The 18348-nt window shown below is 40.6% G+C and overlaps 1 protein-coding gene across 12 annotated transcripts in view; it reads left to right on the plus strand.

Annotated features, from left to right (window-relative positions):
- Positions 1 to 17807, plus strand: part of celf5a (cugbp, Elav-like family member 5a) — a 197256-nt gene extending 179449 nt beyond the window's left edge. For 4 of the 12 annotated variants that reach the window (XM_004552769.5, XM_004552774.5, XM_004552773.5 and 1 more), the window contains exons 8-12: positions 8519 to 8734; positions 9052 to 9144; positions 9945 to 10088; positions 12873 to 13036; positions 13497 to 17807. In XM_004552769.5, the coding sequence (XP_004552826.1) occupies positions 8519 to 8734; positions 9052 to 9144; positions 9945 to 10088; positions 12873 to 13000 (581 nt within the window). In that variant the 3' untranslated portion in view covers positions 13001 to 13036; positions 13497 to 17807. The remainder of the gene's footprint in view (positions 1 to 8518; positions 8735 to 9051; positions 9145 to 9944; positions 10089 to 12872; positions 13037 to 13496) is intronic. The other 8 variants (XM_004552770.5, XM_004552775.5, XM_023155559.3 and 5 more) reach the window with 3 other exon arrangements.
- The last annotated feature ends 541 nt before the right edge of the window (positions 17808 to 18348 follow it).

The raw sequence follows: 18348 nt of genomic DNA on the forward strand, positions 1-18348 counted from the left end.
GCACAACAAGGCCTAGTTTAGGGTTTTCTTTATAGGCATCATAAGAATCCCGTTTCTGCAGAAATTGCTGTGCTTTATCAAATTCCTGCTGAACTGCAGTTTACGTTGGGGGAAAAAAAAAAAGTTGGTATTTTTTTTAATTTACAATTTTTCTGTCGTCCAGCTTAACACAACCAACAGTCAGTTGGATTAATAAGTGAGAAAATGAAATGTTAGGGACTCTTCTTAACCATTAAATTTACCCTTTAAAATCAATTTATATACATTTACAAAAAGTGAAAGAATGGAACATGGCAGTGGGCACACATGCCGTATGTGTAACGTATAATTTTCACCTTCAGCAAATATATCCAGAGAGGAGACCCATTTGTCAAAAATGCACAGTGATGTTTTCAGTGCAATGTGTGCACTTTTGGGGTGGCCGTAATCAATCCGAGACAGTGATTAAATGTGGAGCTAAGCGTTGCTGAGAAACTCATATTTTGATGCGTATACCTCTGACAGTGCTCGAATTCACATCTTTGTGTTCAGCATGCATACCTGTATTTGGCAACACAATAGTGCTGATGAAAGACAGTGCAACTGAAAGGCTAGGAACATCTCTCCCTGCCTCCCTGCCCTTCTATCTTCCCCTATCTCTGCGTGTGCGTGTGTGTCCGTGTATACATAGCTTTGTGGGGACCAAAAATCGGAAGTTTACGATGCTTGTGGGGACCAACAGCCCTTCCCATGAGTTTGAAGACATTTTTCAGACTCAAAATGTGGTTTTAGTGTCAGGGTTACAATTGGGATACAGTTAGGTTTAGGCTGAGGGTAAGGATTAGGTTTTTGATGGTTAGGGTAAGCGGCTAGGGAATGCTTTATGTCAATTAAATGTCCCCACAAAGATATGAAAACACATTGTGTGTGTGTGTGTGTGTCTGTGTGTGTGAGGGCTTTGTCCAGTCTCTTCTCTTCTGCACTGAAAATCAGTGTCTAACTCTAAAGGAAGTAATGCTGATTTTGCTTTTGTCTGTAATTCAGTGTTATAGATAGTTATCAGTTCTTGGGAAAACAATAGAGAGCAAGATATTTGTGGTCATGGGGCGTAAGAGGAGAATCACAAGTGTCTTTAAGCCCATGATCCTGATGTGTATGAAGTGGTGCTATTTATGTATTTTGACCATGCCTCTATGCAAGCTTCCATTCACTGATTAACTTTTCTTATTGCATGTAATACATTTTTAATCCCTGAGAGAAATCATCAATTTCGTGAAGTTCCAAGGACTATCATTAATATAAAATATCTTATTTCCCCTTTCTTCATTGGTTATTATGAGTGTGGTTGCCAGCAGTTGCAGCAGTGGTAGACTAACGTGCTGCTTTGGTATACACAGCTATTTTCTCTCTCCCTTCTCACACTTGTGGCTATGACTTATTTAGAGTTCATTGAATACATAACATTACTGGCAAGGCTGTCTGTATAAGTAGGCCAAGAGACTCTGACACTACTGAGAGACTGTAGGATGTCTGCCACGAGTCAGTGGAATTATTCATTGTAATATCAGAATCTGTTTTTTGGGGTCTGGGAGCACAGCGCTTCTCTGCTTCAACAGAGGTTTAATTTATGCATTAAGACGTCTCATCAGCTTAATTAAATTCTGACATTTGGCAGTTGTGTACAAAAGCATAAAAGGTAGAAAGGTTAATGTCCCCTTTCCTTGTGAAATGAGAGCTATTACCTATTGATAGCCATACTACTGCCTTTCTGAGTGACACATACTGCTCTGCATTAACATAAAACTCCAATAATGGTTTTATAGATGAAAACCCTTCCCGATCTTGGGATAAAAGTGTGATGTGACACTAGTCTTTTATTTAAATGATCTCCATAACCTCTGCAACATACCAAACCTTGTTTGACAGCAGGCTTAAGTACAAAGAGGCTCCGAGGTTAAGGGTGTTACCCTGAAAACAATGAGACATCCATTTGATCAACAGATGCACAGCATTTAAGCTTGATGGTGCATAAGCCGTTTGCCAGATGGTTCAGCTGATTAGAGCATGTATCCTTACAATGATGCATGATGATGCTTTTTGAAAATAATGTTCACCAGGTGCCGCTCCCTGAGTGCTGCAGAAGAAATAAAAGTTAAACAAAAGAAGAGAGAGAGAGGAAAAGCTGGATTAAGAGGGGGGGGGGGGGGGAGATAAAGAGGGTGAGGGAGGAGAGGAAGGAGAAATGGAGAGAGATGTGAATCCCGCTGGGTATATGTGGTGAGGAACACGCAGTGTCAAGAATGCTTTGTTAGGATGTGAGAAGTGTGTAATCAAAGTCGCTCTAATGTTCTGTTGCATGGTGCTGCTCTACACTGAAGATGTGCATGCACAAGTGCATATTACATAAAGTATAGTGCAGATGCTCCACAGCAAGAGACGAGCCCGTTACACTTAGAGCCAGCCCGAATGTGCCACAACATCCCTGCTGGATTCAAACATGGCTGCACCATGGATACGGAACACTTCGGTGGTGACAAAGCACCAGGAAACTAATGAGCTGTTTGACGTGATGATCTTTCTTAATGCCACCTGTCCTCTATGGCTTCCTTGCACTGGCAAGGACTAATTCTAACACAAACAATCAAAGGACAGGTAAGCGAAGATATTTATTTAGAACAAAGCGTCAACTATCCTTCACGTTTAGATCAAAACATCACATCCAAGGATAGCGACAGTCTGTTCAGAGCCAAAGGAAACAGCTGGAAAGATGAATACCTGTGTGTCCCAAGTGATGGTGTGACCTCGAGCTTTCAGTCCTTCTTAGTCTGAAATATGCTTTTACTCTAAGTGCTTTCTTTAAGGCTGTAGAGATGTCTTTCCAGTGCAGGCAAAGGTAAAAAAAATAAAATTTTAAAAAGTGGCTTGTTTTTCATGACACTTTGTCTGACGGATGAGTTGCCATTGTTCCTTAAATGCAAATGTTTCTTCTCAGCTTTTAGATTAAACCGTGACTCTGGCATCAAAATAATTACATTTCTCAAAATTAGAAGTGAGAAAAAGGTAGCCCTTTTTCTGTTGCCTTCAAGTTTGTTCAGAGGCCACAGGCACTCTTCTTGCCTTGACCAGATTTGATCTCCGGTGCACGCAGGCAGTGGAGCTTCACAAGCTGCCCAGCTGGTCTGCTCAGGCATCTGAAAGCCAGGCACATTGCTTTGGTCAGTGTATTGAATGCATATGAGCTTCAGAAGTAGAGCAGGAAGCACTGGAGGCTTAGTAGTCTGGAAGGTTTTTGTTTTTGTTTTATTTAGTAATAAATGATTTGTCGAGTTTCACATAGTTTCATTTTAATATCAGCTGAAAAAATATGTTATAATATTTTTCGTATAAACTAAAGCAAATTAAGATTGTATATCACATGATTATACATTTAGAGGTTGGAATCCTTTTTCTGGCGGCTCACTTTGCTCATTGCAGTGTGCAGGGAAATAAATTGTGTGGTCTAGAAGTGTGTGTTTACGCTTGCCTGAAAGGCTTGGAGGTCTCTCTCTGTTATCTGTCCAGCTCTGTACTTGGGGAACTTGTTTCATATTTGAATTGCAGTTTGGAGGAAGATTCTGTACGAGAAGGTGCTGCTGAGCCTAGAGTGCAAATGAGTCTGGAAATAGATTAGCATTGCATATAACATATGGTCAGGGGATCCTTTCAGTAGTTGCATTTTTATTAATTTTATCAAGCATGCCAAAGTGAGGACTGTAAGTGAAGCACCCTCCAAGACACTATAGATATGCGATTTACAGACTGTGGCTCAAGCTGTGGCCACTGGTTTCTCCCCATGAGGAAGATGTTGATTAGGTGTTTGAACTTTTACGCTATGGGATTTGTTCCCAACAGATGCTAGACGCTGGCATCATTAAAGTGCAGTTCAATCTTTGCTGGAATCCTTTTCCTCAGGTGTATTGTGTGTTAGATCCCAGTCTGCTGTTGGATTTTTTTCAGTTTCTTGTTTGTTTAGCTCTCATTTGCCGTTTTTATTTTAAATATCACTTGTGCTGTTTCATATATTTTTACCTTCTGTACTCATGTTCCCACCCACCCATTGTGAATACCTGACCTGCCGTAGTTCATGCCAACCTTGTCCTTCCCTTTCATCTGTATGCTGCCTTTTTTCCTTATGTGAATAATGTTCCACGCATTTTTCTTTCTGCATAACTTCCGTTTCAAACTTTTCCTTGCATTATTTCCGTACTGCTGCCTCCAGTGTTTTTTCTATGTACTCAAAATCTACCATGAGTAAGAATTTTTTCTTTTTTTTGGAGTTCCATGCTTTTGAGTCTTTCTTCTGTTGGAATTTCATCACGTATCATATGTACTCAGTATAACAAAACTAAAGTAGCCCCAGGATCTGTAAAGTGGAGCTAATGTTGAGGTTCCTTAAACTTGCCTTCCTTTCGATGACCAACAGTAAAGTTAGTATAAAATTTAATGCAGGAGCTGCTCTGCTTCTCGCTTGGTTTATAATGTCATTGCACATTTTCTTCTTGAATTTATGTTTTCAATCGCCATTCTTCAAGTCTTATTTAGTAAAGAAGGATGATTGTTTTTAGAATAAACAAAAATAGACAGTCAATGGTTACTCTCAGTCGGAATGTCCCCACATAGCAAAAATGGTATGGCCCCAATCTGGACCACACAATGTGCTTACACGTCCCCACATATCGCAAAGAATAACGGCCCTTTGGTGGCCCAGATCTGGTTTGCCAGAGGTGGCCCACAAATGGGCCAGTTGCAGAAACACTGCTGGCCCTGTGATGCCCCAGATGACAGCCTAATGTGTACCTTAATCAAACCATGTAATAACAACAAGTGGCGGAACATAATAGTGCAAAAGTAACATGGAAAATCTCCATTCAGACAATGAATGGAATGATTCTTATATAGCACTTTCCTACTCTTCAGGATTCCTCAAAGTGCCCTCTACAACATGCCACATTCACCCAATCACACACTTTCTCTAAACTGAGACTCTAGCAGAGACTGGGTTCGAACCACTAACCTTCCTATCAGTAGGTGGCCTGCTCTACCTCCTGAGCTACGGCCACCTACAAGGAAAGATGAGTAAACCGTCACTAGGTTTTCGATAAAGTTTACACTCACGAACCTGTCAAATCTGTATTTGAAACGTTGGCTATCACAGCAGTATAGTATTGCAACATGGCATTTGGGTCTGCTCACTAAAATAGGAAAATAGGAACATAAATAGTGCCATCATTGCCAGACCTGGCCCACATCTGGTTGACATACACCCTGCCAGGACACCAGTCAGTCAGAAGTGTCAGCTAGATGCTGGATCCGGGCCAGACCTGTTTTCTATGGGCCTGGGCCACATAAACAAAACCATAATCGAGCCAGATATGGCATGCCATCTCATAGACAGTGCCATCTACTTCAGGCCTGTCCCATATCTGGATGACATACGTCTTATCATGCCAGAAGTCAGCCAGCAGTGCCGGCTTGATACCAGATCCGGGCCAGACCTGCTTGCTATGTGAGTCTTTGATGGCCAACATGTTGAAGTTGTCACTTCATAATGGAAGTTCAGAAACCATAGTGGCTATGTCCACTGCAATTTTACTAGTATTTATTTTTTACCCTGGCTATTATTTGGTTATTTGTTTGGGCTCACTGCTACTTAAGCCAGAAAAGCTGTTGCGGCACGGCTGATCAGAGTTAAGTCATCAGCGTACACTTGCATTTTCAAAACAATTTATTAAATGATCTGTGGAGATGACAAGCAAGGGGGAGGATTTCACAAATAATTAGCGTACTGACTGAAAACTACTTATGTGCTTTGAAATATTCACTAGATGAAAAATTATATTAAACTCTGTAACAATAAAACACATTCATTTGTAAGTTCATTTGTTTTGTGTCACACTTGATTTGCTTTATAAATATTTATTCCTTATCTAAAGGGCAGTATTGAAAGTCAGAGTTCTTCTTAGGATCACAACTGGACTTTGAAAGCTACCCCCACCCTTACAGTGTTATTCACAGAAGACAGACATTTTCTCTTTGACTCTAAATGCGTCGCATTTCAAATCAGTTAGATGAAAGCATCTGTTTTGAGTACTTATTACTTGCTCTGGCAAAAGACAGTCCTTCTGCCGGTAATGACTGCACTCTCCAGTTTGGGTATAGCATTCCTTGTTGATTTCAATATATAATTAGCATAATAAATACTTCTGTTGCATGTGAAGCCTTTTTCTCCTTAGCAAGGAGCAAATCAACTGTTTTTCCCTCTAAGAAGAAGCTTTCAAGAAGATGAGAGTAATTTTGCTTCCACAACATAAATATATGTATTGGACAAACACATATGGATACTGTTTAGCGTTGCAGTGTTCCTTGGTGAAGTCATAAAGAACAGTAAATTTATAGTTCAGAGCAAAATGTATGGAATATGTAATCCTCTGTCCTACAGCTTTGTATTCACTCATGCCAGAGTGAAGAACAACATGTCATTACAGCCTGATAGTTGCAAAACATCCTGACAGCCACATGTATATCAGCGCTCTTGGGTGCGCATTGTAAACAAGCTATGAATGCAGTTTTTCACAATGCAAGAACTATGTGTCCACTGAGGGATAAAATGAAAATATCTAGTTCAGGAGACTCAGTAATACTTCCCTTTTTCACTCTTTACTGACTGTGGTGCGATAATATAGTGTTTATAAGACTTCTGTTTATTCCTTGCTGTGGCATTTCCAACATGATGAACAGACTGGACTCAGTGGCCCCAATCTGCGACTTCTCTCGTGTGTTCTCCTTCAGTACCGATGTCATATGTAATTGCTGACCTCGGAACTTATGAAATTGCACATAAGGGGTCCGTGCTACCACCGAGTACTTCTGCTGCTGCTACTCCTGCTATCACTGCACAACTGCTGCAAATACATAGGCGTGTGCTCCCACACTATGGCTAAGGCTTGGAAAATGAATTTGCCTGATGATGGAGAGGGTGCATTATCTGGTGGTACAGTAAAGTGCGTGTGGCCTGAGCAGACTGGCTGTCTCTAGCCCTCAGAATAGGAGCGGCGCTCTCCTGGGTCCTGGTAGGAGAATGGGCTGAAGCTGCAGTCTAATTCATCACAGCTCTGCAGGAAACAAGCAATCATGGGGAGGCTTCATAAAAAAAGAGATAAAAAAAAAAAAAAAAGTAAAAGAAAATCAGTGCAAAAGACACAACAGCTCTCGCTGGACTGGGGCAACTCCCCTGGTCACTGCATCTGCCTCCTCCACTGTCAGCTTCCTCGTGGTTTAAATGCTGAGACAGGGAGAGACGATGGAGAATAAAACAGAGTAGGAGAGGTGAGGATTGAAGACAAAGGGGTAATTATTGATAGAAAGCAATAAAAATAATCCAACATAGATGATAGGAGTCAGCAGTAGGAGGTTTCAGCTGGTAATGTAGTTTTGGGGTGATGTAATGCTTTTGAGTAAGACCCCAGCTCTGGTGATACTGCGTCTTTTTGTTTGCATTGCCACATATCTCAGTGTACAATTTGGGTGAGCTGGTTGTGATTGTGTACTCTATCTAATCTACTCATAAGAAGTCCCTTATCGAGGTCCCAGATTGTGGAAATATGGCACGCTGAAGGGTTTCTGTGACAACCTGGGCTTTCTGTCCAATCAGGGTGAGGGCTTTGAGATTGAGAGGTGGTCCTCGGGGGAGCTGTACTTCAATGAGCTTGGATGCTTTGCCACAGAGAAGCGCTTTTAGAGAGACCATCACAAAGTGAGATTCTGCTGAGAATGGGCACTTTGACGTCCCCGCCATAATTGGAAGCACTTTCTAAAGGAGGGTCCTTTTTAAAATGCATTGAATGACAGAGAACACGGAGCATCCAATTTTGATTCCACTCATGAACCCTTCTGCAGCTGCCTTTCAGGCGTGCGCCATATATGTTATGACCCACCCATTTGTCAAACTGCCAACTGTTGTTCTTTTGTCTTCTTTTTTTTTTTTATGATGTGTAAAAGTACGAGACATCTTTGTGTATTTGCTACCTGCTCATTCAAGCAAATCTCCCCCTGTAATCTTCTTCTATCTAGTCTAGATCTGTTTCCCCTTTTTCTTTTCTTTTCTTTTCTTTTTTTTTCTCAGAAGTTGCATAGTGGTTTCATCATCTTGAGCAGTACAAGCCAGCAGGGTATCGCACAAACACTACAGACAGGCTCATTTTTCACAGGTTGACTCCCCAGCTATCCTGCAGGATGTGTCACGACAAACGGCGGATATGTGACAGATTCACGTTGCACCCGTGTCCTTGCATTAGAGAGAAGACACAGTGTAGCTCGTGGTCACGAGTTTTGTGTGTTTAATGTGTGAGTGTGTGCGTGTGTGTACAGAGAACTGTTTTTCTCGGCACTTTATGAGAAAAAGGGTGTCTGCCTGCTAGTGTAAGTCTGAGTGCTGTACAACTCTTGTAGTATTATGCGCAGAGATCCAGATGAAGTGCTCAACAGCCAACCTTTTTCCCAGCAGGCCTCAGTTCTCCACCAGCCAACATCACCACCTCCGCTGTACCCAGCATCGTCACGCCTATCGTCAACGGATTCACCGGCATCCCTCATCAGCCCAACGGACACCCTGCCGTGGAGACCGTTTACACCAACGGCCTGCCGCCCTACTCCACCCAGAGCCCCACTGCTGCCGACACCCTCCAGCAAGCCTTCACTGGTGTACAGCAGTACACAGGTAGGAGACAGAACGGCTTTGTTTACGATTCTGTTATTCTGAGGTTTTGCACTGGCGTGTAAACACTATAAATGAGTAGCAGCTATGAGACAATAACTGCAGGCTATGTGGTGCGTGAATAGCGTGAGGTGGTATGTATTCAGATAGTGTAGGACAGCGCCTCAGAACGAAACATCAGAGAGGCTTTGATTACGTGTTACGCTTGTGTGATCGACCTTAAGCATCCTTGACACCGTTCTCTGTGGGATCCCCGATTTTACACTCATCTCTCTCACATTCCCTCCTTCCTTCCTTGTTCTACTGCTTCGCGTCCGCAGCGATCTACCCGGCCACTACGCTGACTCCCATTGGCCAAACGCTGCCCCAACCAGCACAGGTCATCCAGCAGCAGCAGCAGAGAGAAGGTGAGGGTGAGAGAACATTATTGCTTTTACACTTCACATGCCTCATACTTTGTAATGGCTAAACGGGGAGACGAGCACGAGAGACCAGTCTTGCTTTGCTTTTACACTGTACACACTTCATTTTGAGTCTTGTTGTACAGCGAGAGAAGAAAAACACTCTAACATCATTTTCATTGTGTTTAATAGATAAACAGAGCGGACTGTGTGAGACTGTAAACAGGTCTCGTCTCAACATAAAACATGGGGATTGATGTAGAGTAGTATTATAGTAATATATAGTAATAGTGATAAGTAGTAGCATATCTTTTATAATAGCCAGCTGTGACAGTAAGTGTGGATGAAACACACATATAAACAACATCAATGAAAATATGGTTGCAGGCAAATTGGGACAGCTTATTTGAAGATTTTCAGCTTGCAATGTGATGATTTTAATAAACTCCTGTTGCGTTTTTATTAAATAAAATATATAAAATAGCAACACATAATGTATATTTTAATTATGATTTGAGCCTGTGCCAGGTGTATGCAGGAACGGTGAAGATACATCTAAAGGCCACATATGAAGGAATCATGAGAGTGGATGCTCATGCATGAATGCTCATTTCAGCCTGTACTGTCTAATTCTACCAATGTTAATTAATCATTTATTTATTTTTTGTATGATGGGTAGTGCCACATATGTCTGAGACAGCTCTTTGCACATATTCTGTATTTATTTTGGGTAATATGTAGGTCTGAAAAAGACAAACTGACTGCTTTTTCTCTCTTTTTCTATCAAACTTTCGCTGTATCTCTGCAACCAGGTCCAGAGGGTTGTAACCTGTTCATCTACCACCTGCCACAGGAGTTTGGAGACAATGAACTCATGCAAATGTTTCTGCCCTTCGGTACCGTCATCTCCTCTAAGGTCTTCATGGACAGGGCAACCAACCAGAGCAAGTGCTTTGGTGAGTCCTACAGTGCAACATGCACACAGTCCAAGACCAACTTGATATAATATGAAATTATATCAAGTCAATTTGTATTGACCCCGGCTTGAGAGATAAAGACACTTGGTTCTGAATAAATCTAATAATAATAAATCAGTCTTGGTGTATACAGGTTAAATAGTAAAATGTTTGTCTTTTCTTTATTTTCAAACACACAACACAAAATTTTTTATATATATATAATGTATATACCATTGCCTCTGATGACATTTGACAGCTCACAGACCTGGAGGACTGAGCGATCTTACCCCTGACAGACTGACCTAATTTTGCATCTTGATGACTGTTGTGTTTTGGCACCGGCGCTTTTAAAGCAATGCGCAGAGTACATTGCAGCCAAAATAATCGGGATGTAGTCGATCAGACCGCACGTCCTTGTTTCTGCTTGCCGGCTGTGTGACCTGGAAACCTTGAGGTGCTGCATCAGCATCCTCATCACCATTGTGTAACCCCAATATCTGTCAATACCTTCACCGCTGAGGCTGATTCACACATTTCCACACCTCTTGTCCCATTTAGCTCTGGCAGCCTACATGCGCGTCCAACCCCAGGGCTTACAAAAAGGCAGGCAGTGATGGTTGAGGGGAAGGAAGGAAAAGGACAATTATAGATCAGCTTTTGTTTTCACTTCAGGGAACCAAAGAACCTTGGGCGAAATTGATCACCAGTTCCGTCTCCCTTGGGGGACTTAATAATATATAAATTCATGAAAGAGGAGCTATTTGCAGTATTGACTTATGCACTATGCATTTACAACATAATGTTAGGCCTGGGGAAGGAGGGAACACGTGTGTAATTAATCTAGAAAGGAGAAAGAGGGAATAAACTTAGATTGATGGGGTGTAAAAGACAGAGAAACTGAGCTTAGACCTCTAAACGGGTATCTCCTCTCTGTTTCTAGCCTGAACGCATTAAGGTGATGGCGGGTTAGGAGGTCACCTCCTTATCCCGTCTCTATACTTTCTTCAGACTTCCGTTCAGCTCGGCTCTTTGTAGCGCAACTTTTCCCCCGTAATGGGCCAAACCTGAGCCAAGCAGGCCATGTAGACTCCCCCCCATGTGGTGGTGGACGTGGAGAGCCTCCTGCTGTTTTTTTCATGGGTCATCAGCTGTTCCTAATGACACCACAGACACAGCGGAGCGCATCAGTGGAGACACTCCACTGAAATTTCTGGTCACTGAATTCTCAAGGCTTTATTTTTACACATGATGGAAACAGGATGTTCATAGGTTTGAGGAGGTGGTTTATCGCGGGGAGGTTTTGTGTGTCTGCAGCAGATTTGTCTCCTATGATCATCGTTCTGTGTTTGCTCTTGTTTTGATCAAACTCATTTATTCAGTGATTTTTTTTTTCTCTTTCACTCATTCACAGGTCAGAAAATTAAAAGAATAGCACTGAGTCAATGAAACTTTGTAGGCGTGTTAACCCTCAGTCATTAAATTTCGAAGGTTCAAAATCCACGCAGCTGTAAAGAAAGTGCCTGCATGCTATAAAATATAACATTTATTTCGAGTTAGGGTCATTGGTTCTCTGCACTGTTTCATCATTTTATTACACCGCACAAAATCAACAAATGCATGCTTCTTATCCAAATCCTGGACATGTCTTCATCTCTGAATGCAGCTTAATATTATATTCCCAAATAAAAACAGTCAACTAGGAGAGAGCGTGAGCGCAGAGCGATGTCGTTTGGCAGTAACAGCCCCAAACTTTTCGTGGCCTATTTTTCATTAAAAAGCCACCTCGTGTCCGGCTGTCACGAGCTCTGAGCAGCTGTTAGGCCGCACCGCAGTCCTTCCTGCATCAATAACACCATCTAGACTTCCGTTAGAGGTACACAGGACGTGATGAGGAAACCAACAGAACACTTACATTTTCATTATGATTGCCTTTTTTTCCACCTGTTTCTTTTTTTAACAGAGTAATTTACAGTAAATATTATTCATAAAAAATTACTAAAATTCTCCCCTAAACGCTTGTTAAGGTGCCTACATTAGGGCTGTGCGATATGACCAAAATCTCATATCCCGATATAGAACATCTATCGTCCGATAATGATATAAATCACAAAAAATTTAATATTTTCTGTAAATTCTGTGAATCTCGGGTAGGTGAAGTGTTTCCAGCTGCGCGTCTTGTACCTGGAGTCGAGTGTTTTAACCGATGCATGAAACTACACATTTTTAGACATAGGTTGTAAGGCCGCCGTTTTTTTCGTGAGTATTTATTACACGGTGTGCTGCGGGGAAAGCCTGTTCTAACGTTTGAGTCTAAGGTTTATTTTTTAGCACCTGACGACTATTTTTTTGCTTCTCATCCATCAATACTCTGCATACTTTTTCATGTGATTCCGTTTATTTTGAAAATTCTCAACAGCATCTTGAGCTTTATTGTGAAAGGTTTATGTGGAAAATAAACAAGCGGACATGCGATGGTTTTACCATCGTTGTTGCTAACGACAACGCATAAAAACAGGCGCTTGTCCGTCTGTAGTGTGGTTATATTAAATATAAGAGAAAGAGAGGACTTTAAGAAATGAATATAGCCACTACAGTGACCATCAAAACGATGAAAAAATATTGCCGTAAACAGTTTATTTTGCGACACCACGAAACAAACGATAGCGTAAAATGAAACATAGACGTTTTTATATCGTCATCCGATATATATCGTTATATCGAACAGCCCTAGGCTACATTATTCTTAGTTAGTGTAAATGACGTTTTGCTTTTCTTACACAGGTTTTGTGAGCTTCGACAACCCTGCTAGCGCACAGGCAGCTATTCAAGCCATGAATGGCTTTCAGATTGGGATGAAGAGGTTGAAAGTCCAGTTAAAGAGACCGAAGGATGCCAGCCGCCCTTACTGACACAGCCTACCTTCAGTATTCATCGCAGCAGCACAGGTGAGCCCATAAGAGTATTGCTGATTTTCACCACTCTGTCCTTTTACACTCACGATGCAACTAAGGTTCAAATAATGCCACCTGACTGTTCCTGGAAAGTAAATATCGTTAGACTGATAAGTATTGGGTTGCTATATGTTCTGTGAATGCAAAGCTTAAACATTAAAGGTTTCTACAGTTTTAATATTTGAAGAAATGTAGAGGGGTTGATTTGATGTGCAGCACTGTAGGCATATTAATTAAGGAGAAATCTGTCATCACTGTGACTGACGATGATTGATTGGTGTGGCAGCGTGGGTTAGTTCTCTCCAGACCATTAGACTGATATAATAGAACCATACTGAACTACTCAAAGTTTAAAGAAATTGATCTTTAGATTGACAGTTTAATGAGCAGTGAGATTTGAAATGGCCTTTTTCTTCTTTTTCTTTTCTTTTTTCTTTCTTTTTTTTGTTTCTAGGTTTTAGAGGACACGTGAAGATATTATCTTTGGAGGAGTTCAACTTTTTTTTCTCTCTCTCTTTGAAAGCAAAATATGTTTTAAAAAAAAATCAACACATATGGAATTTTTGAAGACATATCAGCATTTACTTATGAAGATGTAGGTTACGGCAGAAGAGGAAGATGCGAAGTGAGGAGGCGCTTCACCGGGGGACGTTAACAGTAACAGATGGCACAGTGCAAGAAAGACGAGAAGAAAAAAAAAAACTGGAAAAAAAGAAGTGATGAAACTGAACAACAGAACTTTTTCTTGTTGAGACTTGAATTGTTAATTAAGCAACAAACTAACAAACGAAAAGCAGCAACAACAAATAGATTTCTATATACATATTATATACACACATATATATATATAAGGAAAGAGGCGCTTGTGGCTTTTACTGTACTGGACAAATGAGGGTTCAAACTTGAAGATCAAAAAAAAACCCAGTGGAAAAAAAGAAACTATTCTATATGTCCACTGACAGACTTTCTTTCTCTTTCCCTCTTTCTCTTATTCTCTCCCCGTCTCTCTCAGTAAGCGCAGAAGTGCAGCCACTGAGGTTTCCATTAGCAACAATAGGACTGCAAATCTTTCACCCCTAAGGGACCAAAGGACCAAACATTTTTATTGTTCTGAACAGTAATATATAGTATTAATGATACTAATACTGCAAACTACTACTAATAATATTACAAGTTAAACTTAAGAAGAAACACTAGCTTCAGGTTGAAAAAAAAAAGAGCAAGGGTTTTTGATTTTTTTTTTTTCCTTTTACATTTATAGTTACTGGGTTTGAAAATATTAAAACAAAACAGAAAAATGTATTAAAAAAAAAAGTAAAGCTATACTATTTTAGTGCCGTAGAATACATGGGTTAGACATTGTTTCGGGCATGTTCAGATATATTCTTTTGCCTTTCGTTACGTCATCCGCATCGCAGCATTTCATCTCGGAAGCATGATCCGTCTGTGTTATTGTGTCAGAAGAAGAAGAAAGCAGTCCTTTAGTGCCAAAAGTGACACAGTAACCTTTTCTCAAAGCAGACATCAAAAGAACCAGAGCGTATTTAGCCAAGCGTTGCTGTCCTCTGTTCTTGCCAGCGTGTTGCGGTTCCATAATTGATCGTCATTGCGACTCATTCCATGTCATCATTAAAGCCTTGATAGTACAGATAATCTGACCATAAAGCACTGTGGTAAAAGTGCCACCCGGCTGAGCTGGATACGCAGCAGTAAAACAGCACAGCATCTGTAACTGCTTAATAAAATATACAAATGAGCCTGACAGCAGTTGTAAAAATTTCCATCGGCGTGTCACAGTGGTCCCTCCCGGGTCGTGCCCTCTTCCACTGCCAAGCTCCTCCAGCTGCTCTCAGCAGGCGGGAGCAGACTCCCCTCCTATTTCTCCTCCTCCCTCCTGCTTCTCTTTCCTCACCTCCAAGTGCCAGCATATCTCTCTCTTAATAGGGACCATCGGTTCACGGGTGCCCCAAAGCTAACCCGCAGCATAATTAGGGTAATGATAATATTGATTAGATGGGGAGCAGCACCGCAGGGCGAGAGATGCGCAATCAATTACACATTGGCATTTTGAGTGAATTGACTGAGTGACAGAGTTCATTTCTCTCTCAGTAGCTGGATGTTAGTCTTTTTCTCCCGTGTTGTCATCCAGAGTCCCTGAAGGAATCCCAAAACGCAGAACGGCAGCGTGTCCTGTGGGACACTTTGAAGGCACTTGATCGGTGTCATTATGGTAAAGGGTGGAGGCATGGAGATCTGTATATGGTGCTTAGAGGAGATTGTACATGTTCTTCAGTGAAGAGCAACTGTATTTTTTTTCTGAAAGGGTATAATAGCACAGTGCGAGCTTCTACAAAGAGAGAAGAAGCCTTGGCATTACCAGCCTTAGGAGGTCAAATTAAGAGCAAAATGATCCATCAATTAGACAGCAGCGGGCCTGTAAGTGTAGCTGCTACAGCTGCTGCTGTTTCAACAGGATGACAGCTTACCATTAGTGCTGGTCACACATGGCTCCTGTGCAGTGTGGTCACGACACATCAAGCCTGGAAGATACGATTAAATAACCAAACTTGTGTTATCTGTGCTTCTGTTTTTGCAAAGAGACACACATTCAATGCGTCCTAGATGAAATCTGATGCGCTGTTTGTTTTTGGGTTGTTGTTTTTTTCTATTTCACTCTTTGATTTGTTGAGTAACACTTACATTCTTTATTTGAATATCAGATTCATTGACTCAGTTTACACTCTGAAGCATCGTACCCCTCAGGACTCTGAGAGATCTCAGCACTCTGATCATCGCTCTAAACTTCAGACACATCAGTGCTTCAGACATGTAATCACAATACTGTCCCATACACTAAAGCGTCTTCAGATAGCATGACCACTGCGTATGCCTCTGCAGTCTGGAATAACAATTTTATCCTCCAGAATGACTCTCCAGATCCTGATGTCTGCATACGTTCATTTAGTGTTACTTTGACCCAGCAATTCTTCCTTTTTTCTTTTATTTGTGTGATTAAAGTTCACTGGATCAGTGTTATAAAAAAGGGGAGGGTGCATCATTTTCAGTAGACTGGGAGTAAATGTTATCCCCGGTTACTATGTGTGTTTTATTCTGTTGCAAGCAGTATTTAGATGCGCTAGGAGGGAGTTTTTTGAAATGCCTTTTCTCGTCATGAATTGCCAAATTATGCAAGTTTAACCACCACATTTCCTCACCTGACTGAAAACTTTGTGCCAGACTTTTTTTTTTTTTTTTTAAATCTACTCTTATAAATACGGTAATTTTCAGGAAATATTTAGTGGAATAAAATATTTGATTTTGTGAAGTAGTATAATATTGTAGGGGGAGGATCAGTTCAGGATGTAGTGATATATAATGTACATTTTCAGTAAAAAGGTTAGATTTTTATATATTTGCCTGAGGGCGTCGTCTTTCCCCTGAGAAGTTACTCTTATTCTCTTCTCACAGCTTTAGGGAGCTGTGATATATGCCCTCCCTTTTCCCCAGGTGATACTGGGCCATGTGAACCCAGTCAAAATATCTTCTCTCATGGGATCTCTACTGGAGATCTCTACTGGAGATGGAGTCATTAAAATGAAAATAGACTTGGCCAGAAGCTCGCATAACGTCTCGTTTTTGGCCAAAAGAGACAAATTTGACTAAATTACAATGAGTGTGCTGTTTTATATGTAGTGCATAGGCCTCTATATACATATCTATAGATTCAGAAAAGAGAAAGGGGCTACAATCCCACCAACAATAATTTGTTTAAAATATGTAAGTTACTAATTATTAGTAATTATCCCTGTAGTTTTAAAATTAGAGTGCATGTGGTCAAGCTAAAGTCAATCTACATTATTTTCACTCTTGCATCCATTTATTTATTTATTTGTCATGTTGCCATTGTGCCCTTTTTGATCTCTGAGCATGCTCAATGGGGACTTGGGGGCGTTAAAGATTATGATTATGGTACTACTCATATTAACAGTATGATTCTTTAACTATGGTTTGAATGCTAAGGATAGTAGCTTATTATAAATATGAAATCTGTAAATTATGGAAAATCAGCACAGGACCTTTCTTTGGGTACGTACAGTTTGGGTAATGAAATGGGTGAGGGGAGGGGGGGAGGGTTTCGCTTTCTAAAGATATTAACTTTCTGGTTTCTCAGCACAAAGCGTACAAAAAGCATAGAAACAGCAGTATGGAGTCTGTGAGTAGACTTTACTGAAATGCAGGGCGCAAAAAGAAGAATCTCAGTATTATTCTTTTAACCCGGAGGAGAAAATGCTGTTTACAGGTAGTAATGTTTTTCTTTTTTTTATTGAAGAAAAAAAAACAAAAAAGGAGAGCGCCACCTGTTTTTGTGGCAGCGTCAGTACAGCATGGAATAACTGACAGGGAAAGCAGTATCTTTTTATAAAAAAATTAAATTAAATTATGAAGAAAAAAAAATATGTGTTCTGTATTAGCCTGAGAAACCAAACATTTTTCCCCTGTTGAAATTTCTTAATACTTGCTGCTTAGATTACTTCATATTAATGACTGATGATTTAATAATTTTATAATTATCGGGTCAAATATGTAATTTGATGTTTATTTATTTTATTTATTATTTATTTTTCTTATTTATTTTGCCAGTTTTATTTATTTGATTTTACGGTTATGGTAAGATAAAGATATGTATCAAAAAAGAAATGCTTATCGAGGCTTTTCTCTCTTTCTCTCCTTTTTTTCCAATTTTACAATAAAAATTCAAACTGGATGTTTCGTTTCTCACACTTGCATTGAAGCGCTGAACCGCGGCGGCGCAAAGAGAGGGGGAGCTGTTGCACAAGCACTCGCTCCCCTCGGCATTTCCAAGAGCTTGAAACTTTTACAGGACGTAGATGTTGCTCACCACCTCAGAGGTCGTCTCTGACGCCGAGTGAGGAAGCTGCGGTAATTGCGTAACGGCCCTATATGGATTCAGGACTGCTGTTTAAAACCATTTTAAACACTTTTCACATGAAGCCGTTTTCTACAGCTCTCACATCATCGGGAGTCGACTCTGGAGTTCATCATGACTGGAATTCCAGTCGTTTTATTCTCATGTGATAACTATGATCCAACATATAGAGCTGTTTTGGTTATCTTTCACTCCGTTTTTGGAGCGTACTTCTCAGGAAATGGTTGATGGGAACAAAATACCAAAAAAACAAAAACAAAACCCTAAATATATAAATCCCAGTGAATAGGTGTCATAGCAACGCTTCACGAGAATAACGGGGACAAATATCATTACAATGCAGACAAGCAGGAAGCAA

Source organism: Maylandia zebra, linkage group LG23, assembly GCF_041146795.1.
Source record: "Maylandia zebra isolate NMK-2024a linkage group LG23, Mzebra_GT3a, whole genome shotgun sequence".
Lineage (NCBI taxonomy): Eukaryota > Metazoa > Chordata > Actinopteri > Cichliformes > Cichlidae > Maylandia > Maylandia zebra.